The 25,258-nt window shown below is 43.3% G+C and overlaps 5 protein-coding genes across 14 annotated transcripts; 2 read left to right on the forward strand and 3 right to left on the reverse strand.

The window, feature by feature from the left end:
* Positions 1-337: 337 nt before the first annotated feature.
* LOC131672978 (probable cytosolic iron-sulfur protein assembly protein Ciao1) lies at positions 338-5,111 on the reverse strand. 4 transcript variants are annotated; one of them, XM_058950587.1, is made up of 4 exons: positions 4,959-5,058; positions 1,088-1,429; positions 735-1,005; positions 338-661 (listed from the first exon to the last, which is right to left on the reverse strand). In XM_058950587.1, the coding sequence occupies exons 2-4, from the start codon at positions 1,415-1,417 to the stop codon at positions 393-395; spliced, it is 870 nt and encodes a 289-aa protein (XP_058806570.1). In that variant the 5' UTR covers positions 1,418-1,429; positions 4,959-5,058; the 3' UTR covers positions 338-392. The 4 variants fall into 4 exon arrangements, with proteins under 4 accessions (XP_058806570.1, XP_058806569.1, XP_058806567.1 ...); XM_058950586.1 differs by lacking the exon at positions 4,959-5,058 and adding an exon at positions 3,167-3,404; XM_058950584.1 differs by lacking the exons at positions 338-661; positions 735-1,005; positions 1,088-1,429 and adding exons at positions 1,540-2,148; positions 2,233-2,694 and having other exon boundaries at positions 4,959-5,111.
* LOC131672976 (peroxisomal acyl-coenzyme A oxidase 3) lies at positions 3,508-9,617 on the forward strand. Of its 5 annotated transcripts, none has more exons than XM_058950579.1 (14): positions 3,508-3,728; positions 5,761-5,953; positions 6,248-6,412; positions 6,488-6,643; positions 6,724-6,871; positions 6,960-7,247; positions 7,329-7,501; positions 7,577-7,699; positions 7,780-7,900; positions 7,973-8,203; positions 8,289-8,443; positions 8,516-8,663; positions 8,736-8,890; positions 8,973-9,617. In XM_058950579.1, exons 2-14 carry the CDS (start codon positions 5,783-5,785, stop codon positions 9,093-9,095), a joined length of 2,157 nt encoding a protein of 718 aa, XP_058806562.1. In that variant the 5' UTR covers positions 3,508-3,728; positions 5,761-5,782; the 3' UTR covers positions 9,096-9,617. The 5 variants fall into 5 exon arrangements, with proteins under 5 accessions (XP_058806562.1, XP_058806563.1, XP_058806565.1 ...); XM_058950580.1 differs by having other exon boundaries at positions 3,508-3,701; XM_058950582.1 differs by having other exon boundaries at positions 3,508-3,695.
* Positions 9,618-9,671: 54 nt separating this feature from the next.
* On the reverse strand, positions 9,672-21,024 carry LOC131672980 (uncharacterized). Of its 2 annotated transcripts, XM_058950591.1 has the most exons (7): positions 18,880-21,024; positions 18,711-18,799; positions 11,118-11,194; positions 10,852-11,052; positions 10,186-10,394; positions 9,888-10,083; positions 9,672-9,814 (listed from the first exon to the last, which is right to left on the reverse strand). In XM_058950591.1, the coding sequence occupies exons 3-7, from the start codon at positions 11,134-11,136 to the stop codon at positions 9,720-9,722; spliced, it is 720 nt and encodes a 239-aa protein (XP_058806574.1). In that variant the 5' UTR covers positions 11,137-11,194; positions 18,711-18,799; positions 18,880-21,024; the 3' UTR covers positions 9,672-9,719. The 2 variants fall into 2 exon arrangements, with proteins under 2 accessions (XP_058806574.1, XP_058806573.1); XM_058950590.1 differs by lacking the exons at positions 18,711-18,799; positions 18,880-21,024 and adding an exon at positions 18,280-18,396.
* LOC131672977 (uncharacterized) lies at positions 15,646-17,314 on the forward strand. The gene is made up of 2 exons (XM_058950583.1): positions 15,646-16,395; positions 16,675-17,314. The coding sequence occupies exons 1-2, from the start codon at positions 15,664-15,666 to the stop codon at positions 17,269-17,271; spliced, it is 1,329 nt and encodes a 442-aa protein (XP_058806566.1). The 5' UTR covers positions 15,646-15,663; the 3' UTR covers positions 17,272-17,314.
* Positions 21,025-21,135: 111 nt separating the features above from the next.
* On the reverse strand, positions 21,136-23,697 carry LOC131672979 (enoyl-CoA hydratase domain-containing protein 3, mitochondrial). 2 transcript variants are annotated; one of them, XM_058950588.1, is made up of 6 exons: positions 23,458-23,697; positions 23,114-23,203; positions 22,234-22,407; positions 21,803-21,993; positions 21,577-21,737; positions 21,136-21,497 (listed from the first exon to the last, which is right to left on the reverse strand). In XM_058950588.1, the coding sequence occupies exons 1-6, from the start codon at positions 23,500-23,502 to the stop codon at positions 21,265-21,267; spliced, it is 894 nt and encodes a 297-aa protein (XP_058806571.1). In that variant the 5' UTR covers positions 23,503-23,697; the 3' UTR covers positions 21,136-21,264. The 2 variants fall into 2 exon arrangements, with proteins under 2 accessions (XP_058806571.1, XP_058806572.1); XM_058950589.1 differs by having other exon boundaries at positions 23,110-23,203.
* Between the last annotated feature and the right edge of the window lie 1,561 nt (positions 23,698-25,258).

The following is a 25,258-nucleotide window of genomic DNA, read 5'->3' on the forward strand; positions in this document are numbered from 1 at the left end:
GCAAGAGTTATTTAGATGGCCCGACGATTGCGACTTGCTCGGATCGTTTCTCTTTTCGAGGCGGTTAATTGGTCTGTTGGGACGTCCACAATTTTTGCTTTGTTTTGCTTCTTGTGCTTGCAGGAAATTTATGTTTGGAACGATATTTATTTTTACCCCGTTGATATGCTATTTGAAAAATTGCTAATTTTTTAAACAGATGCATTTCAGCTATAATTCAAGAGCTGGCAAGTAATTTATGGTTACTCTTGTTTATCATATTGTTGAATAGATACAACATTTTTTTACCACGCGCCAAGAAAGTTATTTTTAAAATTTAAAAACCAGATATTTTCTCTTTGATTTTTTTATTTCAACGTGAAAACTTCGCTGTGAATGAAAACTCAATGGATTCAAACGATCTTAAGTGGATCCTCATCTCTCTCCGAGACACTGACGAGAACAATATTTTTGAGTCGCCTAGTCAATTCATTGGCAAAGATAGTGAGAAAGCCACGCTCCGAATCTGAGTGATTAGTTAGTATGACACTGGTTCCCTGGTGAACGGCGTCGAGGACGTCGTGATGCAACATTTCACCGGTCACGTACAGATCGGTCGATAAACCCTTCAGAACGGAAGCACCTGAGCCGGCACACAAACCCACTGTGCTTATCGAATCGCCTGCAACGTGAAAAGACAAATTATTACATTAACTTTCGATACAAAGATTACCAGAGTAATACACGAAGCTTACTGTTGCTCTTAGCGCGAGCCAAACGAACGTGACTTAAGCCAGTGTGATTCTTGATCAACTGTACCGCTTTGTCGACACTTATTTCCTCTTTTAGCACGAGGATCCTTCCCATACCATTTCGTGGATCATCGCTAGGTTCGATCGGACGGATTTTCTTAAAATTGAAAGCCGAAGCAAGCCAATCGTTGACTCCGCCGTGAATCGAGTCGAAGGACGTATGCGGGGAGTACAGTGCTATTCTCTTCTCGAGGCACATGGCGATAACACGTTCCTGCAATTTTTTTCATTTTCATAGACGTTATGCAATGGTCAATACAAATTGAAATTTCAACACACGTATTCCGGAAATGTACCTTCCACGTCTTCGTGGTGACGGACTTTAAAGGAGCAAATATTGGCGGGTGATACGAGACAATCATGTCAATTTCACGCTCGACTGCCTCTTGCATCACGTCCTCCGTCAAGTCATTTGTCAATAAAACGTGAGTAATGTTCCGCGGTTCACTTGGCTCAATCAGCAATCCAACATTGTCCCACGATGCTGCCAACGAAGTGTCGGCGAAAGACACTAAAGCGTCAACCACCTGTTTCAATGGTACTCCTTCTATCAAAAAACTGCTCATGTTTAGCGCTTGAATTGGAGAAAGTTGACGTTGCAGTGTTCGCGAGAGACTGGCCAACATTTAACGTTCCACCTGAAACAACGAATATTGTGATTTCCTAAAAGTTTCTTCGATAAATTTTGAATTGGTAGATAAGGAGTGAGAGCGAGGGTTGTGAAATGAAACTAAAGTACAAGTTCGGTATAGAAAATAACAATAAAATATATGTTCTCCAAATATACAGAGTTTTTTTACATAAATTAGTCGTCGCTATATTGCCAAACTTTGACACTTCCGTCATCGCTGCAGGAGGCAATGACACCAGACACGCATGGATTCCACTGCGAGCAATTAACGTCCTGAGTGTGCGCGTTGTCCATCGTGCACACAAGACTAAAAGACGGCTGATGCTTGTCGGAATCGCTATCTTCGCGGAATACGCGTACAATGTCGTCGCCGCAAGCCGTTACAATTAAACCCGTTTTCTTACACCAGTCCACGTCGTAAATGGTTCGCGAGTGGAAGCCCGACAACGTGCAGACGCATTTCCAGACAGGTTCGTTGTCTGGCGTCTCGATCCCCATTTCGTTGCCTGGCTCATATTGCTGCCAAATCTTCAGTGTTTTATCGTCGCTACACGTTACAAGTCGGTTTCCACTAGCGTCAAATGCTAAGCTCCAAACTGTCGATGCGTGCGAATTCAAGGTTGACACGCATATCCAGTCACTGCTCGCTGTGTCCTCTTTGAAGATCTTTACTGAGTCGTCATAACTTGCTGAGGCCAAAATGTCCTTCTGTGGGTGCCACCGCACCTACCAATTTGAATAATAATAAAATTTATGAAAACACTGTTAGATTAAATCAGATTCAATATTTTAAAATATGAATAAGTATACCTTTTTGACATCTTGAGTGTGGGCATTTATGACAGCAGCACATTCATATTCTTCATCCTGTATTTCCCAAACCCAGACAGATTTGTCTCTACTGCATGTTGCCAACAATTGGCCACTAGCAGACCAACTAACACTTTTTACTTCATTCTCATGACCTTCCAAGGTAGTATTACATTCAAATTGCCCTGATTTTTGATCCCAAATTGCAACCGTTGCATCAAAGCTTGCAGAAGCAATGTAATTGCCACAAGGCGACCAAGACACTTCTCTTATTGTTCTAGTATGACCCTCTGTTAAAATGGTTTTTATCGTCCATTTTGACTTGTCATGCATATAAATTCTGATGGTCTTATCCTCTCCACAAGAGGCAAGCGACTCACCAGCAGGGTGCCAGCAAACATTCCATACTCTGCCTTTGTGTCCAACCAGGCTTTGTTGCAGTTCTAGTTTACCCATTATTACCTGAAAAAAATGAGACTACTATAACGTTATGCATCAAAACTTGGTTGGGACACAAAGCAGAAAGGAAACCTCAGTCACCACAATAATGATGTATAGTTACTTTGACCATTTTGTGAAATGGGCAAACAACTATTTCATAATCATAGATAAGTGTCCAGCAAAAGATATTTGCAGGGCTATCTTCACATTAAATAAGAGGTACTCGTCGAGATTTTAGATTTTTACAGGAAATGAAAAATAAACAATAAAACTAAAGAATTATCAAAACAAAATAAGAATACAAATCAATGAAACATCATTTTTATCTTCGAAATAATAAGTTAACTAAACAATAAACTTGTTTTGAAGGTTAAGTTGTAGCGTGCTTGAGATATTCGAAATAATGAAAAATCTCAAACATTCGTAAACATTGTAACAATGGATTCAACAATTCAAAATCTTTAAGTTATTAAAAAAAAACCAAAAAACTTACCGATAAACTTTCAACAATTAAATACGATTCAACAAATCACTCGTTCTATGCAGTCACGAGTATCCGGTGCATTATCATTTAATTATCACGATGTCGAAACGTCAACAATAAATCAGCCAGCTCACGGTAATCAGAAACAAATAGAGATCGATACGAATTCAAGGAGTTATTTGACTTTCACGAGATTATTATTGAATATTATTCCGTCACGCAGTCGGCAAAGTAGATATCTGCAGACACGTGTGTTACGCAGGCGCGTAAAAGAGGATAAGGAAAAAGGAAGGAACATTATGAAGACTCGACACGAGGCCGCTCTCTCTTCGTTTCTGATTGATTGTCGCGCTCTTTGCGGTGTGGTCAGCGACAGAACAAGCTCGCACTCCCGCGCTTCTCCTCTTCCAATAAGTGCTTCGTTCATCTTTAAATAATTTGTAAATACGACAAAGTGTCATTCGAATTTGTCAGTACTAAAAGTGGATACAAGGGATCGCGCTGGTGTGATCAGCTGATTGCCAAGGGTGACACACTTGTACGTGTGAGTACATTTATATACTTATTTGAGGTAAGAATTTTTTTTTGCACCGGCTAATATGACTGAATAAGATCCTTCCAAAGAAAAGAATCAATTACTTAAAGGATGCCGTCGTAATATTGGCGAGAACCCATTAAAGTACGATAATCCATAAAAAAGTAATTGACTTGGAGTCGCAGGATTTGGGAGGATACGAGTGTTTCCGAATTCAGAAGGATAACCTCGAAGGGTTAATCGTTTTTTTTGCTTAAATTTGGAGCACTGTTCGTGATTGTAGTTGCTCCATTTGTTATGACTCAGTTGTTGATTAGTCAACCCATAGATTTACAGTGATCAGTATATCAATTTCGTTTCAATTAGTCATTTTTTTAATATTATCAGAAATTGCTAAGAAATACTTTATCAGTCAAACATACTAGCCGATGCCTTGAAGTTTTCCGTTTTTCCAATATCCACAAATGTCTATGCCAGTGCAATCCATTCTTTACATAACTAATTTTACATCAATAAAATGATTGGCATTTACAAATGTAAACTAATGCACTTCTCCAATCGGACACAAAATCGTACCTGTCGTGCAAATTATGTATTGCAAAAGCCTCAATTAAAGAGCAAGCACGTGCATGTAGTTCAAAAAATTATTCCGCATTTTGTTGATCCTCAGATCAAATCGCAATTGAATCGTCAACGCTCAATAAACATTTCTAATTATTTTTCAAATCGAAAAAGCTATATCTTTGCTCCTCCTTCCATTAGTTAGCGCCTACATAAATAAATAATCGCGAGCAAGGAAACGATCATCGAGTACAATACCGTTACGGGGAAACCACGCGACGTTTTATTATTGGTAGCTCACGCTCGTGTTTCTCGCTAAAAGCACGGCATTACGTGTCGACGCAGCGCGCTGTTAACACGTGAAAACCATCGTCGTAGGGGGAGTTGTCGTGCGACTGGTCGTGTAATTGAACCATTTGTGCAAGTTACGCCTAGGCGCGCCGGCTCGCGAGTCGATGGCAAACCAAGCGCATATCGATCTCGTGCTCGCGGCTGCGGGCTCGTTGCGACGGGGCAAACGATTTCACGTCGATGCGAGCTACCGTGAAATCAACGAGTCGATGGCTCCGAGAGCTGCGATGTTCTGTCAGACTTGCGTCGTCAATCGAGTTTCCTATATGTTGAACGCGTTTTCTCGAGCATTGCAAAGACGTACGCGTGTTCGAAAGCTCACTATCAGCGTGCGTGCGCTCATTGAATACTTACGATAGCTGTCGCACAAAAGAGCTGCACTCGTTCGGAAAACGACGGCTCGACGACGTGCGAAAAGCCCGAGAGCGTTCCCCCGACCGTTCGACGCGGTGACACAACGCAGAAAGACATGGCGCATGCCTGCGAACCGATAGTTTCTCTACAGGCTCTTCCGAGCTACGAATTCTGAGAAAGAATCGCCGACTGATGAGACGCTACAGTTTGTGCTCTCCTGCTCCGTGACGCGATGGCTCCAATAGGACAGCCGTGAGTTCGGCTTTCGGCACGTGACCGTCGGCTGATTTTGCGCGCGTCTGCGCAACTTCCGTACAACACTGACATCCGAGTGCTCAACCGTCCGCGGCAGCGTGTTCGATGAAAAGCTACGTCGACGTTAATAGTCGAGTGTTACGGCTGGCGCTCGTCGCGTACAACGCGGAGGGAGCGTCGACCGATCGAGATCGTTTTTCCGCAGATCGCAGCGAGTGCGTGTGCGCGCCCGAGCTACTCGACGGTGATAAGTGTCCCGTGGAGTGACGCGCCCTCGCTGTCGCGTAATATCGACATGTCATTTCGCTGTTTGGCCGCACAACGACTCGCAGTCAGTCCGGCTTGTCGAGTGTCTTCGCTCGTGTAAACGCTTGTCGAAAGGACCAAATCGCGAGATTTCGTTGTCGGCGGCGGTTGCGGCGGCGGCGACGACGGCGGCGGCTCGGCGACGGCGCGCGTACGTGCCGCTCTCCGAGGCACAGCACGGGGGCTGACTTGGCTCGTAACGTACTTTTTCGCTTCTTATTCTGTTCCGCGTTGGCCACAGGCGAGAGGACAACGTGGACAACATGCCAGCGCCAGTTTCCAAAGTGCCGCAGAGGCATATTTTCGAGGAGGACATCAGGTGGCTGGACGACATGCCGCAGGGTAGCGAGCTCGACAAGTACCGCGCTTCGGCTTCGTTCTGCTGGAAGAGGCTCAGGATCTTACTGGAGGATCCGGATAAGATTCGACTCAAGGTGCGTACACCGGTCGCTCCCTTTCTCTTGTCAGTCGCGAGCGGCAGGTTCATCGAGCGTGGAAAACCGCTGCGGCAACTCGGACATTTATGGTGCGCGAGGCCGATAAGCGTTTTTCAGCGCTCGACCGAATGTGCGAACGATCGTGCCGGCGGCGTGACTTGGACTAATACCGTTACGAGCGAAGCAATCGCAATGGCTGTCGTTGCCGCGCGTGGCCTTTTCGATTGCTCTCGCGAGCTCCAGCCGCCGACGCGATGACAGCGAGTGAATCTCCGCGTGACGATTTTACAGATGAAACTGTGGAGGGCGATGGAGCTGGATCCGGAGTTTCATCCGCGCCTCGACGTCACACCGAGCGCGGACGAGCAGAAGAGGCGCGCGGCCCGCCGATTGGCGCGCCTACATCACCAAAAGTTCGTGCCGTCGAATGTAACCCAGCTGAGCTACGGCGTTAAGGTGAACTTATGAATAAGCTCGAAGGGACTTATCTGCGATAACTTTTTCATCTGTTGTCTTTGTCTCCACGAGAAGACAGGATTTATGATGACGTTGAACGAAGCCACCTGCATGGTCGACCCGGCATTATCGGTCAAAATTGCGCTTGGCGTTTATCTGTTCGGCAACACACTGCTGAGCTTGGGCACCGAGCGTCATCATCCCATTTTCCATGCTGTGTGGAACAAGCAGGTCGTTATTATTTTTATATGCTCTCCGTACTTGAAACGAACGCTTTCGAGAGTCGCTGAGCTGTAATTGTCGCTTTCCAGTCGCTAGGATGCTTTGCTCTCACGGAAGTAGGTCATGGGAGCAATACAAAAATGATGCGCACAACAGCGACCTACGATCCAAGTAGCCAGTCTTTCGTTTTGCACACGCCAGACTTTCAAGCTGCCAAGTGTTGGATTGGCAATCTCGGTAAACGTCGATTCCCCTTCCCCGCTCCCCTGTTTTTTCCACTAAATATTATCGCAATCTTATCGACTTGAAACTGTAATTTGCATAGGTAAAACGTCGACAATAGCTATAGTTTTCGCCCAATTGATAACGCACCAGTCGCGCCACGGATTACACGCCTTCATTGTACCCGTGAGGGATCCAAAGACGTATCTAACTTATCCCGGTGTGATAATTGGCGACCTCGGCGAGAAAATCGGACTCAATGGCATTGACAACGGCTTCATAATGTTCAATAATTACAAGATACCAAAGGAAAATTTGTTGAATAGAACGGGAGACGTCAATGCGGAGGGTGAATATGAAAGCTCCTTCTCAGATCCTCAGCGAATTTTAGGTACGACGTAGGCGCCCATAATCGCGCTACTGATGCCGGCGTTCGTTCGTATTAATTGCCTTTACTGACACTGGATTGCAGGCGCTGTGCTGGAAAATTTATCCGCTGGTCGGATGGGCATTTGCCAAGAGTCCACTAACAGGCTCGGCGCAGCCGTCATCATAGCTGTTAGATACGCTGCTGTACGCAAACAGTTTTCCACCTCGCACGTCGATTCGGCTGACGAGACGCCCATTATCGAATATGAACTTCATGTGAGCCGATTAGTTAGTCGTTAAACTGAGATAATCTTCGAGGACGACTTTTTAAGTGTTTTGCTCTTTTTTCAGCAATGGAGACTATTTCCTTACTTAGCTGCCGCCTGTGTGTTCAGAATTTTCATGTCAGAGTTCACAAATGTATATTTAGAAAATGTCGAAAAGTCTATGGAAGGAGCAAATATTCCAAATCTCGTAATATTCGATGATATTGTTCAGTTGAATGCATTTATTTTAGAGATTTTGTAGTATTGATTATAAATTTGTTATTTCAGAGTCAAATTGTGTCTGAAATCCACTGCATCGTGTCTGCAATCAAGCCGTTAATTACTTGGACGTGTCGAGACGCGATAAGAGAATGCAGAGAAGCTTGCGGTGGTCACGGATACCACAAAGGTAACTCAGATATTTAAAATAGTTAATATTGAAAACAAAAAAAACAATAAAGCATTACTTTCTGTTGTTTAGCTGCGGCTTTGGGTGATATGGCTGTTAATCACGAGCCGACAGTTACGTACGAAGGTGACAATAATGTACTTGTTCAACAAACAAGTAACTGGATATTAAGGCAGTGGAACAACTTGCAAAATGGCTCAACGATTGTTGGTCCTTTGGCTTCAGTCGGATTTTTAATAGAAGGTCCAGCTATCATTCGAAAGAAATTCGATTCCAAGAAGTACCCAAAAATAAACTTAGAATGTATGACATGCAAGACAATTGAGAGTCTATAAAACATTCTTATCTGATGACTTATCATTGATTTGACTTTTTTTTAATCTTATAGTTGTACGAGAAGCTTACGAATGGCTAATCACTTGGCTGATCGTAGAAACACAACGTAAATGCGATGAAGAACTTGGTAAAGGAGCAAGTAATTTTACTGCTCGCGGTAGGACGCAAGTCTATCGGGCAGCAAACTTATCAAGAGCTTATGGAGAGGTAATTATTGAGAAGCACATGCAATAATGAAAAATTAGAATGCGACGTAATTAACAATTGTTTTTCTATCAGATGATTGTTCTGCACTACTGTACAATGCGAATCAAAAACTTGCTTCCTTCAATTGCTGATGCTAGAAGTTTGAGAGTTGTTCTGAACAATTTGGTATTATTATATTCGTTAACTTGCATTGACAAACATTTATCGTCGTTTTATCAAGGTTTATAACAACACTTATTTATCCAACACGAAAATCAAGTGAATCATTTAATGTAAATTTGTATTATTTTAGGTGGTTATTGCACTGGGCCACAAATGGCTGACTTTGTAAAGGAAAACATCTTAAACTTATGTAGCGAATTGAAAACAGAGGCTGTTGCAATCGCTGATGCCCTAGCCCCACCAGATTTCGTTTTAAACTCTATTTTGGGCATGTCAGATGGAAAGGTAATTAATGATTCAGGTTTGTCTATCCAATAGTTTCTGGATACATTGAGTTTATTTGATAACTATCGAAATATATGTATAGGTTTATGAACGTCTTGAAGAAGCCTTTCGGTGTTATCCGGGTGGTGCAGAACGAGCGACGTGGTGGACAGAACTGCTAGAAGTTGCTAATAAACCATTAGAAATACCACAATCAAAGCTTTGACTATGATAAAGTAATTGTTATCGAATTAAATAATTTTCCCGTATCTTTAAGTAAACTAAAGAAAGAAATGTATTCGATTCAGAGTTTAAATTGAACGTTACAAAGTATGATAACTCATACTTTTGTTGAATTTAAAAGTGTTTCGTGACGATTCTCTTCCGTTGGATTGACAAACAAAACTGCCGATGTCGCAACAAATACCTTGCACAGAACAATCATTATTGAGACGTCTGTATTTTATAAACAAGTATTTCCTCTTTTTTATCGTTATTATTATTATTATTATTATTATTATTATTATTATTATTATTATTATTATTATTATTGTCACTACTACTAGTTATTATTATTCACTCTTTTTCTATTGCAACACTATACGTGTTTCTGTATAGTACGTGATTGTTTTACGCGTAAAATATCGAATGGCGCGAATCTTTGTAAGTCTATTGTATGTATTTTTATGACTCGTTAAATGTTTCTCTCAAAACTAGACAAAATTATCTAGATGAAACTGGCGATGAAAATTTTGAAGAAATCTTTACGTCGTTAGCATATGTATTTTTTTAATAAAGAAAATGCATTGTAAGATATATTGCTGTAGTTTCACTTGAATATCCTAATCCTTTATGTTCTCACTCGTAATATAGCTGGATGAAGTCTGCCTGCAAGTGGACGTTGCAAGTAGCGATCGTATTGTCTTGTCTCGTCATTAACTTGATCTGCAGTAATGACAACATGCGTTACGTTTAAATTGATTTTTTCGTTTTATTTTTCAGTCGATTAAGAATATACCATCATTTCTGTTCTGATCGCCTCTCACAAGTGGATCGTACAAAGTGAGCCTGGCCATCAAGATCGTCTGGTCGGGAGCAACGCCACCGTCAATTGCATCAGATTGTTTATTTTGACGATTCAAGTGATAAGGGGCCTCGATTATTAGCTCATTTAACCTTGTCGCGATTCGTCGCCACTCCATTATATCAATTGTCTAGCAAATTACATAATACAGCGTATTAAACGTTATTTTGGAACTATCGCTTTATCGCACGTTAATGAATAATTAGTTTAAGATGTATTGGGCAATCATAACCGATAGGTTGAAGAAAACTGGAAGAAATATGACAGCAAGCGGAGGCGATCGAGTGTCCGCTCTTTGCGACAACGTCGCATTGATTATTAAATGTCTCAGAAGCTCGAGCAGATGGCGTAGAAGCTCGCTCTGGCGACCGGAAACGTCTTGGCGAATCAGTCCGAGCGCATCTTCTGCTATCATTTGTGCTTCTATTCCAGGATTGTCAGCTGAAATGTGTGACCATTCCACCAGTTGTCAACTTTTTACGCGATTGCCAAAAGAGTTTGAATAGTTAATTTTGTGAATAAAGTAACATTAGTCAAGTACTTTTACCTGGAAATCAATTTTCATTGATTCGGTATAGGGTAGGCGAAGGATGAAGCTTACTTTCCTTGTAAAATGCAAAAAATCAATTGTTTTTTGCAATTAACAAAACAGAAGCATTCAATTGCAAAAGTTATCGGCGTCATTGCAAGAATAGTAAATGACATCGATTGACCAGCGTAAACTTTTACAAGGCGAAGGACAAACGGCGCTGAAGTGGCCATGAACGAAGCGTAATTGTTCGAGGCTTGCGGCTCACGCGCGCCAAACATTCGGGCGACCGTTGGATCGGTTGCGCAAGCGCGAATCAACGTCGCGTGCTCCGGAGCGACGAGGAGGCGGCCGATATGTTCGGCTTACCGAGCAGCAATTGCTGCACTCTGCGCGGTATCAAGGGCGACTTCATTTGCACGAGGAACAGGTGCAAGGCGGCCGCGCACTCCTTGGCCGAGTCCGGGCCGTTGGCGATCCGCAGCCTCTCCCCCTTCCGCAGCGAGTCAAGCACGTGGTCGCGCAGCATCCCGCGTCCCGAGCGCCGAAACAGCCCTTCTTCCCTGGAATCTGAATCGCGCTCGTTGCTCGGTGGCTCCCGGTGGATCGACAGCGTTGCGCCGACGCTCACTCACGTTGCCGAATCATCGACATGACGTCCTTGGCGACGTCCAGCGTCCTCTGGGATATGAACTCGTCGTTCTCCTTATCTCTGCAACAATACGTAATATTTTGAAACAAGAGAGCGGCAGCGCGTCCGCGCCTGTTATGCGAAAGCCGACATCAAACAAACAAGCGAATGTCAGACTTCCGCGGCACCAGTGGGGCTCATAAAAAAGCGCACTCGTCGCTTCTGCCGGTCAATCGCGCGATCATGGCGACGGCGCGCAGGGTCGCATCGCTGTTTCTCGTTGCACTCGGGCTCGGCGGCGCGCTGCTGCCCGCCGACGCTATTCCGCAAGGATACCACCACGCCAGGCATAGAAGAGCCCACGGGTGTCCGACTTGCCCGGGCGACTGCCCGGAAAAACTCGCGGAACCAGTGTGAGTCTCGCGTTTCTCATCGGTGCTCTTTATACTAGATTTTTCCGGCGACAGTCGGCCTCGCTTCGTAAACGAGAAGTCTCGATTACGAATTAATCCCGAAAACGCTTGTCAGCCCAAGGAATAAACAGTGTGCCGTTTCGCAGCTCGATCGCGCTGTACGCGCCAGCCGAGGCAGCCCAACCAGCCCAGTCTCAGCCGTCGTACGGGCCGCACCCGACCGCAGCCCCGTACGCGGCGCCTGCGACCAAGACGCAGGCTCGACAGTACCCCACGCCAGCGGTGCGGCCTTACCAGCCAGTCGCGCCTCCCGCGCAGCTCTACCACCGAGCCGCAACTGCGTACATTCCCTATGCCTACGACGAGCCGACGGACAACTATATGGACTCGTACGGGCAGCCAGGCTACGACTGGCCGTACGGCTCCTGCAGATGCGGCAGGAGTCTTCGCGCCGGCGACGACTATGCCGCGTACGGCAAAAACGGCCGACGATCCTCGGACGCGGACAAGCCCGACGAGCCTCCCGCGAAGCCGCTGCCGTTTGCCGACGAGTCCGGTCCACCGGCTAACTTATACAGGAACTACAGGCCGTACGTCAGGGATGCCGACGGATACGAGGACGACTCGGAGGAGGTGCGCCGACTGTCGCTTTCCCTCGACTAGGCCAATCTGCAGCTCGCTCGACGCCTACGTTTATGTTACGTTTGCAGGAAGCACGCCGCGCCAGTCCCGGCAGGGATCGTCTGTTCGTGGTCTACCGAGCGGACGCCTTCGATGACTCGCCCTCGCCGTCGGACAGCGAGCTTAAGTCCGTGGTGCGCCAGGCGATGGAGAATTTCGCTCGCGACGCCCGCAAACCCCATCGCTACCACTACGCGTCCCAGGACAAACGACACGACGTTGCCCAACCGATCCACTTCGAGCCTCTCACGGCGAAGGCCGAGCCGCCGACGCAGAGGTCGGGCCTGCCTCCTGGGCCGCTGATGAGCGTCGGCGAGACTTACGTGACCGAGAAAGGCGACGACGCACTCAATCCGGGTCTCGATCAAAGCAAGTGGACCGCCGTGCCGTCGCACGTCGACGTGGAATTGAGGTCGCCCCGGTCGGAGATGGCCGGTGAGGAGATCGAGGCAGCCGTTTCCGTCGCGTCGGAATCGCCAAGTGCCAAGCTCGCCACAGTGCCGACCACCATTCGGAAAACTGTCGACGCGACGGATGCTCGGGGCAAATTAAAGCCGGAGTCGATCAAGCTTGCTAGCACCGCGGACGTCGAGAAGAAGAACGAAAAGATGGCAGAGATGATCGAGGATATGCCAACTCCGACGAGCGTCACCGAATCGACTAACTTTGAAAAGCCAGCAAGAATTGTGGTCACGCCCGCTCCAACGTGACGAGACTTGTAGTTTAATTCCAAAATTGCCCCTTATTTTTTATATTTTCTATGGAATTTCGCATCCTCTTTATCGCTGTACTGTCAATAAAAGTCTGCATTTTGAACTAATTATTCAACCAGTCTTGCCTCTTACATCGCCCACGCGCTACGAACAATTAACAATTGTCGTTGGATTTATTTCGGTGGACTACTAACTGAGCATTGCAAAATTATGTCGAAATGCAGTTGAGCATAATGTTCTTGAGTGACAGCTGTGCGCGCATGGAATTTATTATTTCAGCAGTTTTTTACGAATTGGGTTCACTCGTGCTAACAAAACGACAACGGAAATACATTCCAAAATAATTTTTTTTTTAATCTTTTATCAGACTTTTTTTCTACAAACTTTTTTTAATAAAAATAGTCAAGTTACTGACGAAAAGAACATTGCTATTTTATAATATTTAGGAGATTTGCTCCAAAAAATCCATTACCAACCAAATTGTCATCACAATTGTTAAATGTATAAGAATATATTACAATATTTTTTTTTCAAAAATTAAATTTTTTTTAGTAAATACTTATTCTATATGTAAAAGTAAACATATTTTCTTTGGAGTTTTTTTCCATACTGTATATGCGAAGATAATCAAACTTGAAAAAAAAGAGATTGTTTAAAAAAAATGAACGTAACTTGTTATTGACTCGATAAAAATGGATCCTGTCCCGCTCGTTTTCAATAGGAGACAAATGCGTTTCTATTTCATCTAATTTAAAAAAAATTGACTTACTCGTTTAAAAGTTAGAAGGTGATTTTTACGAAAGGTAAAAAAAAAAATGGTTCAGTTTTTTTAATGTAAAAAACGCGATTTTCAATTTAAAAAGAAAATCAATGAAATATGAAAGGTATTGCTTTATTTTTTAAAATGAGTCCCCGCGAGTTTTTCTACATCCATTATAGACGGAGCTAAAAAACTTTGAATTTTAGATCAATCTATTATAGGGTGGGAACTAACTTATGCACGCAATTGTACATAAGTTGAACAAGTATGTCAAATTTATTTTAATTTACAAAGTTTGCGTGTATACTGGTTATACTCATCAATTTATCGCGATTAAATAAAAGAAATTTCTAACTAAAATGCTTCAGCTATTTTCAATTCATTCAAATAGAAATGCCTGTTAACGAAATTCATAATTTCGCTTGTATTCCATAATCGGTTCCTACTTGGACATTTTCATTTTCATAAGCGATTTAAAAAAATTTAAGTTATAAGTAACAAAGCGGTTACTTTTTAAATGTCTTGGTTATCTTCAAAATTTCAAAACTTTCAAGATTGATTTTGGTTTTGTAAGACATGACATTTTTGTGATACTTTTGTTGAGTAGGGAAAACATTGAAAGACTATTTTTCACGGAAATTTAATATCTATAAATTGTATATATGAACATATGAATAAATGAGCTCACGCTTTTAAAATTTTATCAAGTATTTCAATGTTATTACAATAATTCTATGACGAAAAATATCTTAAAAAAATATTTTTGCCTATTTGTCGTTTTAATTATTAACTTAGTTTGTTTCTGTTTTTGATCATGCACTATGCTAGTTTGCCATGTTAGAGAATGACTTGTCATCGTCAAAGATACAGAAAAAGAAAAGGAAAATATTTTATAGACTTGACGGATATAAAATCAAATCCAATTTGATAAATTTTAATGCTTAATCGTTCTTAGTGGTACATTATTTGAAATCAATCAGACTAAAACTACAAGAAAATATCAACAAAGTAAAATAACCGTACTTGATAAAAAGACATTCGCATTTGGAATCGAAACTTCTGTATGAAATTTATTTGATTTGAGTAATTATTTGTGATAAATATTAACAACACTGATTATTTGAAATGTAAAAATGAAAATTTTTACGCGAAAAGACTAATTGATGCAATAGAGACTACAAGCTCAAAAATAAAATAAAATGCTTTATATTTTTCTAATGCATGCTGGAGCGAAGATTTCTAGAAATATTTGTATTATACAAAGTGATTTTTTAAAATCAATGTCAATCTAGTCATGTATCTGTTTAATTAGATCTTTTGTAATAATTTAATTACGAATTACGGTTTTAAGCTGTAGAATTTGCGTATTTTTAAATCGAAAATACCCTGCTGAAAAAAGGGGAAAGCTGAATTTTTTGGCATGCCAATTTTTTCATAAAAAATGTATATATAGAAAAATGTATTGACCAACTGTAATGATATATGGATAATAAAAAATTTGACAATAGAGTCAGTTTTCTTTTCGTTTGCTTTTGCTCTATTTATCATTGTATATGAAAAACAATTCGTATTTTCCTAAACTTTCTGCCGAACCTGTCACATAAAAATTCTTCATTTTTAAGAAATCTACGAGAAAATTGACGATATAATTGACTGAAATCCGGTAGATGACGTCTAATTCAAACAATTTATCGATGGTGACACCGTTACCTTTCGCAAGCTCTGCGAAAAAGCAAAATAAGTGGTCGCATCGCGCTAAGCATTGAGGACGTACCGCGAGTGAAGAAACCGCGAAGAACTCGATCGAGCACGCATCCCAAAACAAAAAAAACAACAAAATCGCGCTTTTCGGGCGCCGAGTGATGAAATCCGGCTGCTTGGTCTGGCCTCGATTCCACCTTTAAATACCCTGCAGCGGCACGTCGGAAGCATCAGTGCCTTGCAGTGCACAGTGTTAACGGGGACAAGAGCAACCTCACCGCAATGCGTCTGTTGGTAATTGTGGCTTGCGTGGCTATGGCCGCGGCCAGTCCCCTAAAGAAGTCGATCAACGCCAAGGCGATCGAGCCAGTCGACCAACACCTGGACTCGTTGCGAGCTACCGAAGCAGGATCTAGCCAGAAGGTCGACAGAGCGAAGAAGGACGTGACGTTCTGCGTGGAAGTGCGCCAGGACAACAAGCCAGTAGTGGTCGACTGCAGCGACAAACAGCCGGTACTACCGCCGCCAACACCGGAACCGCAGCCAGATCCGCTACCGGATCAGCCGGATTTGATACCAACGACGCAAACGCTGAACATCGACATACCCTGCGAGCCGGAAATAGCCGCGTTCTTGGTGCAGCCGCCCGAGCAGGTCGTTTACGCGCCCACCGGCAACTGTATCCCCCAGATGCCCAGCGTGATCCCGATGCCGACCTCCTCCATCAGCGCTCAGGGTCAGGTGCTTCACTTCCACCAACACGGTCTGCACGGTCTGCACGGCCTGCCCACCCTCCACGGCGGCCAGGGACTTCACCTCGTCAAGCCTCTGCCAAACCCGGTGCTGCCGCCGACTCATGCCCACCATCTCCACGGCGTCGAGTGCACCTGTCACAGCGGGCCTATCGGTAAATCCGCCGACGCGTCGACGCTCGCCAACAACGAGGCTCTCGCTATGAAGTTCCTGCACGACATCCAGAGGAACTCCGCCGCCAGCTCTGGACAGAATATGCTCGTGAGTCGACCAACTGCCTCTTATCGAACGATCGGTTGATCTTCATTCAGCTGTTTTCCGATCCAAGAATGAAAGCGATCGCGCTATAATTTTTACGCACTTTTTATTGCCAATCCGGTCTTTTACATCGAACGTGGACCATCTTGAGTAGACGTTTAATAAATAGCGCGATTTAAACTTCAATACCTCCAGTATATTCAATGATCAATTCTTTCCCTGAATTTTCGTTTCACTCGTGGAGCAAAAAGCAAAAGTAAGCTGATTTTGAAATTGTTTCAGGTAACAGCACCAACGAAAATACAAGAGTTAGCACCAGCAGTAAAATTGCAAGGAACAGAACCCGGAGTAAAAGTACAAACATTGGTACCAGGAGTGACGATTCAGGGATCGTCACCGGGAGTGACGATTCAGGGCTCGACACCGGGAGTGACGGTGCAAGGATTAGCACCGGGAGCAACAACGCAAGCTCTGGCACCAGGAACAGCGATGCGTTACCTTTCGATGCGGCCCATGATGATGTCGACGCCGCAAGCGGCCTTCTCGCAATCGTCGCCGATGGCCAGTGGCGGAGTGTACCCCGTGAGCATGGGAGGACACATGATGTACCCTAGCATGATGCGCCTCAAGTCTCTCGAGGACAGCTTCACCACTGGCCCCATGCTCCCGTCGATTCGCGCGTGTCGCGATGACAGCGAGATGGCTGCTGCTACCGCTGCAGGCGATGCTCGCGCGGCCACAGCCGAAGCCGACGCCAAGTCCACTCCCGTCGAGACCATGGAGCAGATGAAGAGGAACGACAAGGACGACAAGGCGTCCAGGGTCGCGCGCTTCGTCATGGAGAAGGACGAAGCCGAGAACCGACTCGACGACAACTGAACGCACCACGCGCGTTTTTGTTTTCACGCTATTCTTTAGAGATTGTTATTACCCGTAGGCTTTTCCTATTGCTATTTTTCGCTAATAGAATATCCGTACGATCTTTTATACTCGTTTGTACATGCATGTTAAAATAAAAAAAAAAATCAACTTTACTTGTATTGCATCTTTCATAAACCCTAACAATACTATTTGAGAGCAAGTGAAAATTGAAAAAGAGATGCGTTTCCGAAAGCGATAAAGCTACAATTTCACGAAGCCTTTACACGGCAAAACCTCAAAATCCTATGTGTTTAAATTTAAACGTTTTAAGTGTGCAATTGTGACGTCACCCATAAGAAATACATTGTCGCTGAATTTAAACGTTTAGAAGTGTTTCAAATTGGGGACAATGTATTTCTTATGGGTAACGTCATATTAAACGTTTAAATTCAAACACATGGGTTTACCGTGTTTATTATCAATTTTCGGTGGCTACATTCGTTGTACTCGTACAGCAAGTTTTGAAAGAGATTCGACCGTACAAGGATGATAATAAGTCCTTGCTTCAATATATGTATATATGTACATATACACACACACACATACACGCACACGCACACGCACACACATAAATATATTTATATGTATATAAGTATATAACATATTGTTTGTGTGTGTGTGTGTGTGTGTGTGTGTGTGTGTGTGTGTGTGTGTGTACACATATGCACTCACACAATTTATATATATATATACGTGTACACACACACACACACACACACACACACACACACACACACACACACACACACACACATATATATAATAATGGCACGCATTACAATTAATACTATTATAGGTAGTTGTAGTACGCTTTTTTAGGAGTAAAAATTGTTATTAGTGAATGCGTTAAAGCTGTGCACTATTTTGAATATTTTTTTTATAAAAGCTCAATATAGATAGATTTCAATATTTCGCCCAGATGATTGAATTTTCACCAATAATTACTAAAAGCAACGATTTTTATACCTTTTGCTTAAGTAGGTTCCCATTTTCTAATAATCGAGAGATTATTGTAAAATCTTCACTTCGCAACTACTTTTTTATCTTCATTATCTGCGAAAGACATTTTTGTTTCAATATTTACTTAACTTCGTATGAGTTATGACTGAATTAAAGTGTTGCGGAAAATTTTAACTTGTAATTTTGATAACAATAATTTTGAAGGTTGTCAACACTTTAAGGTTAATTGCAAATGCAGTAATAACAAGAAAAAATGAATATTAGAAAGCTATTGTTTACAAAATTATTATTAGAAATGAGCATTAAAATGAGATATTAGTAAGGAATACAGATAACTTAGAAAATGAGCTATAGCTAGTCTAGAGAAGAAATTATTCAGCGATAATAATATATTTTATGATTAAAAAACGTCATATCATTTGTAAAAAATCCATTACCTTAACAGATAAGATATGTCTTTAAACCTTGGCGATCCGCAGGCTGATATTTAGTGTCTCACCAGCGACCAATCCAACAGCCTTTGTTTCTAATTCAATGAATTTTATGAGTGAAACGTCGTATTTAATTTGAAAAATTTTATACATACGTAATTTGTGCTACTCTGACCTTTCGTGCTCGGTTTTAAGACCAATTGATTCAGCATCGTACGTAACTGAAATAATCAGAGACGAGCAACGCTCTAAGTAGTATTAGCCGTGAAAAATGAAAGACTCGTCAGAAAATGGGCAACAAAGATCGAGTAACGATGTCGCGAAAAACAATTTACAACTTCTGCTAGAACTCGATCAAGAAATGAATTCTGGCTGTGATCAAACGAGTGTTACGGATAATGGTGAAACCGATGATTCGACCCTGCGTTCGAAGCGGAGTATCATTAATGTTCCTCCACGTTTGAATTCCGATGGGAGGCCAAAATATCTGCGAGATAAACGTGGACGATTGCGCAAAGTTCTTCAATAATTGATTGGTTTTATCTGCACTTATCGTTTGTTAGCATTTTCGATTTTCCACTGGTAAAAACTATATGTGCACATAAATGATATAAATAACCCACTCGTGACGCTCTTTTAAGCAAGTAATAAATGTTAGCAGAATTAACCGTGGAAATTTGTTCAAGGAAACAAGTTAGGAAATGCATTCAACTTTCACTTTTTGCGTTTTACTTTGAAATTTTTTTTTTATTTAAACAATGTACTTCAAATAATGAAGATAGTCGAATTATTTTTATAATTCAGATTAATATCTGCATGGCAACACGTCTGACGCACTGGATGATCAAGCGATGTTTGATAAAAATAACATTCAAAATTAAAACATCATTGATATGGTTCAAATATTATCACTAAAACTTGCCATACCCTTTCCTAAATTATAATTTACATCATTTCAGGATTTGCGGCTACTTAGTGTGTGTACTGTTTATTTTTCAAATTACGTTGTAATAGTACATGATTATTGAATTATTGTTCCATGCGGAAATAAATATATACACAGTACAAAGCAAGAGTAAATTTTAGAAAACGAAGATCGTATCAAATTAATGGTCATAATTAATAATTCGTAGGTCATTTTTTGAAGCTTTCAAACGGAGATTTCGATTGAAATTGTTCAATTCTAACTACCACATCAGCCAAAGTTCAACGTTCGATTTCAAGATAAAAATACTCGAATGAAAATATTCTAAGCATTATTACTATGAAAAACCAATAAACCTTTTCAAAATATGAAATTCAACACTTATCGTTATCTCAGTTGATCAGGAGATAGTTAGATAAGTCATTTTTAGCATATAAAGAGCTGTCATTTGCATTTGTTACACTTCAATAACTCGCTATCATAAGTTTTTAAACCGATTTCGTAGTTCTTCCAAGCTTTAGAGTAGAAACGTATCAAACATAACTTCTGAAGAAAAAATAAAATTACTTCGTGCTTTGTAGCATGTAAATTCATATAAAAACCACAATAAGTTGTTTCGACTGATTCAAAGTTGAAATATATTTGAAAAGCTCGCTTAAAAGTTGTGAAATTTTGAATATTTTTATCACAAAAAAATAATTGTTATTCTGAAAACCATCATTATAAAAAAAAAGTCGAAATGCCTCGAAGTATTGTGAAACTTTGTGTTTTACTTTTATTAGTACTTTGTGTCCATAGACAAGTGGTTGATAGTTTTCAAATAGCACGAGAAGAATTGGAATCTTCCCTTCTACTTATTAAGAAAGTAAGTAAATTGATAACTTTTATAACATGTTTTTGTGGTTTCTAGCTTAGTTTTAAGTATAAAAAAAAATTTTGTTGTACTCCACATTAAACTCCTACTTATTAAAAAAAATCTCTTTCCAATGTTTAAAATAAAATATACTTTTTTGTTCTGTCAGTTGCTGGATAAGTCTAGAGACACAGTTTTCAGCATCCTTGATTATCGCAGAGCCGATGATTATCCAAATAACTTTATGAATATCCATAGAGATCAACACACAATGAATAATAATTTACCAGGTCACGCTGATGACACAAATATGATTAATTTTCAATACTTCATTATTGGACCAGGATATTGTCCATCGGGATACGCACTCGATAAGTCAGGAAAGTGCCGAAAAATTCTATAAATTAAATAATTTTGTCAAAAATATTGTGATAAGCTATCACATATATAATAGTAAGTCCAAATTTCAATTAGTTATCCAAAAATCTTGAACAAATATTTACATTTATAAATACTATAGCAAATAAAAGTTACGGTTATGACACTTTTTACCAACATGTTTTGTATGTTACTTCAAATTATTTCTCAAGTTTAGCAAATATTGTGATATATTTGTCGTGTAAGATACCTATCGTATAGAAAATAATAATCTATTCATATAAGAACCTTTTTAATAATAATTTTTAAAAAGACATGCCTTACTTATAAAAAACATGTGAATATTAGTATATACATTTTTACAAGTATTTCAAAATGATTATTTATGAAATTAATAATTAATACTAGGATGCTTTCTCATAATCGTGAGACCACGATGGTTTTCGTTTTTCACTGAAACTCTTGATGCCTTCTTGAGCATCTTTCAATTTCAAGTTATTAACCATAATCTCGGTACCGAGAGAATAAGCTGTATCCATGTCTACTTCTTGCTGTTCCTGGATGAACCTTTTACCGAGTCTCACTACTGACCGACTTTTTTCATTGACAGCATCGGTGATTATCTTGACTTCTTGTTCTAAAACATTATGAAAATCTGGATTACGGACTGACACGCTGATGAAAGAGCCTTGCGTTGAAAAATAATCGAAATTTACCAAGACCATCGTTTGGCACTAACTTGCTGACCAAACCGGCCTGGAAAGCTTGAATCGCTGTGATAGGAAGCCCTGTGAAAAGCATGTGAGCCGCCACTTTTCTAGGAACGTTTCGGACCAGCGGGATACCCGGCGTGGAGCAAAATATGCCAAAGTTTGCCCTGAAACACCCATTTTTGACCGTCATCCGAGTAAAATTAGATTAAAAGTGCGTTGCATCAGTTACCCTGGGGTGGAAAAGCTGCTTCTCTCCGTGCAAACGACAATGTCGCAGGCAGCAACCAACTGACAACCGGCAGCAGCTGCTAGACCGTCGACTGCAGCGATTACTGGCACCGGACTGTCCGATATTGCTTTCATCAACAGAGCAGCCGTTTCAAACACTGAGCGATGGTGGTCCTCGCCGTCACTCGATCTCTGACGTTGAACAAGTACATACAATTGACTTTTCAGAGCTACGTCCGGAGTCGTTTTTTCGAACGGTATTGCGTGATTGTGCGAGCAGCGATGACTTTTGGCCAAGGAAAACAGCTCAAATATTTGCCCACGAATTAATAAAGTATGCATAAGAATCACAGAGTACAAATACATTTGCACACCGATAGGTCGCCTCTTTCCCCCCGCTCGATGTCCCAAACGAGCATACGCTCAACTAACCAGCTCTTTCAAGTTGTGCCCAGCTGAGAATATCTGGCCAGGCGCAGCAGAGATGACGATCGAGCGAAGACTTTGGTTCTCAGAGTCTGTTGCGAGGCTTTGCAACAGAGCGCCCATCATTTCCAGCGACAGCGAATTTCTCGTCCTCGGATGATTCAACATTATTCTCCTCACCTACGCAGCGAATTTTTCATTGTGTTAATCCACGCGAATGAATTTTCTGGAAAGCCACGATTTTCACTCGAGTCAGCTCGCAAGACATTGTCGAGCTATGCTAATCGAACTCGACTAATAATGCGCGTAGACAAAAGACAAGTGGAACTTGAGTGTGAATATTTTCAGAGCAAATTTGCTTAATGCATTTGGAAAAGGGAAACCTAGCCGTGCAAGTAAATGTGATTTCGCTGTACGGCATTTGTTGATTCAATGCGCGACAGGCTTTTTAAAAATATGCCAGATATCGAAATGTCAATTGATCAACATTTGTTAAAAACAAAATAATGATAAATAACGTTTTTTGCGAATACAAAAAATTCAAAGTCTATATAATCAAACGTGATTAATTATATTCAAATAGAAACTGTCGATCACAGTCTATCCTTCAACTGTTGTAATAATTGATCAAACATCGCACAACAAAATTTAACTAAACCGTAAAATCAATTTATTTGTCATAATACAATCTATTTTGTACAAGAGAGCTTTTTTCGCATCAAATCGTCTTGATACAAACAACCCACAACATGCCATTCAAACAAATATATTTCGTTTAAAATCTCTGAAAAAAAAAATCATTTCGCTCGTCACAACATTCGCTGCCAATCGTCAGGAAAAAATAAAAAAAATTAACGTCTTAATAATCGAAAAAGTACACACAAACCCCATGAGCTTCGCTGGTTTCCACATAACTCTCGTGCCGCGAGTGCGTCGCCCTGCTGACGGCGAACGGCCTTGTAATAGATCGTCCCACCTGCAACATTGAGAGATGGAGAGCGAGAGAGAGAGAGAGAGAGCGAGAGAGAGAGAGAGAGAAAGAGAGGGGCGGTCGATCAAATAAGGTGCTATCAGAGCGCGCCGATTTCAAAACCCGCGCTCGGCTGGCTTCGGGTGTGCTCGGTTCTGCGCCAACGGAGAGAGGTTATGTCGGCGGCGCGTGGGTGCCGCGCGAAGGGTCAAGGCAACGAGCAAGACGGAGAGAGGTGGCTAGCGACGGTTCGACTTTACCTGCAGAAGGTCGCCGAAGACGCGGCTACGGTTGATCAAGGCCATGCTCGGCTGCGACTCGTCGATCGTTCGCCGTGCTGTGCGTCCTTGCGGCGACTACGCGAGTGCGCTTGATTATCAGCTGTTCGGACGGCGCCGCCAGTACAGGGCCGTCGACCAGCGGCAAAGCCCCTGCGCCTTTGTCGCGAGAACCGAATGCAGCGGAGGCTCGCGCGTGCGAAGTCGAACCTTGTTTTGATCGCAAGGCACAAAGCTTCCATCATGACGGACTTGTCGTTGCATACAGACACGTGCGAACGAAGCGCCGTTCAAAATCGCGTCGACTTGTCGCAAAATAAACTCGTGGATTTGCAGCGACGACGACAAGCAGAGTCCGTCGAGTTGGCTTACGCCCCCCCCCCCCCCCCGTAGCGGAGGTAAATCGCGCGAAGCGCGACCGGCCGATACCGAATCGACGCGTGCGACGTCCCCCCTCTCCTCGCGCACCCACGCGCGGCGGAATTCGAGAGAAAAACGAAGAAAAAAGTCCGTCCACCGTATACCTCGATCCTCTTTCGCCGCGTCATCGCGCGCTCCTCTCCTTTTTCGTGTTTTCTCGGCGTGCGCGCGCGTGCGGGGCAAGTCCTTGGCAACGTTGACGTTAACGAGCCGCGCGAGCACGGCCCGAGCGGAGTTGCTCGGAGGCGCTTGTCGCGCAACCAAGTGCTGGCGCGCGCTCGTCGAGCTTGCGAGGACGCCGGATCGCCGCGCGTGCTCTCTCGCGTACCACGAGTCGTGCGCGCGACCCGCGAGCCGCCCGGCCAAGTTGCGCCGCTTGCTCGCGACCGTCGGGAAACGATCGCGCGGAAGACGGACGGCGACTCTCCCGTCGCGCGGGGCAGCAGCAGCCAGACGCATATCGATCGGCAGCGCGGCCAAGGCGTTCGCGCGCAACGTGGTGCAGCGACAGCGATGCGGTCCGCCGTCGCATCGGCCACGTCGCGATCGACGGACGCCGTCGCTGGGCATTGAAAAGCGCCGCGAGATCGACATCGTCCGCTGCCCAGAGAAAGCGTCGAGGGAGCGCAGAGAGAGCCTGCTGCGTCGCTGCCTGGTCGCGCGGTGTGCCGGTCAGTCGTCATGACGACGTCCGACGGCGACTCTCCGCCAACAACTAACATGGCCGACCACGAGGGTAAGTTCGCTCTCACGGCGCCTGCGTCTTCTCTTTTCACGCTCAGCTTCGCCGAGGGACATGGCGATCGGCACTGTGTTTGTGTGTGCATTTTCGGTGAATTCAACTAACGTTGTGATCGTGCGCGAGGAGTATGTCGAGTGAGGCTCGCCGTGTGAACCAGTGAGTGAAAAGGCCATGGACGAAGGTAAATTGTCGCGCGCGCGTGCCATTTTTCGCTGGGAGCTGGCGGCGGCTCCGCGCGGGACTCGACCCTGAAGGTCGGAGACCGCGATGTGTAAACAGAGCTCGCGCAGGAAGAAGGGAGGTGGGAGGGCAGCTAGTGCGACGTCGTCGTCGACGAAGAGACGCGAGCGCGCGTGGGCCGGCTCCCCGGGTTGTCGTCGCGGTCGTGGGCGCGCGAACGGCCGATAAGAAGCTTTTCCGCAACGGCGAATAAATCAAAGCAGTCGGAGGAACTGGTTCGCGCGCCTCGCTAGGAGCTTTCGCGACGCCTTCGTCGTGCAAGCCACAGTCGGAGAGAAGAGAGCGCTGCCGTATCGCTGATCGAGCCCACCGAAGGAAAAAACGACTTGCATTTTGGAGGTAGCCGGGCCGCGCCGCTGCTCGCCGACATTTGCTTTTGCG

The sequence above is a fragment of the Phymastichus coffea genome, unplaced genomic scaffold, assembly GCF_024137745.1.
Source record: "Phymastichus coffea isolate CEN01 unplaced genomic scaffold, Cenicafe_Pcof_1.1 PCOF00164, whole genome shotgun sequence".
Classification (NCBI taxonomy): domain Eukaryota; kingdom Metazoa; phylum Arthropoda; class Insecta; order Hymenoptera; family Eulophidae; genus Phymastichus; species Phymastichus coffea.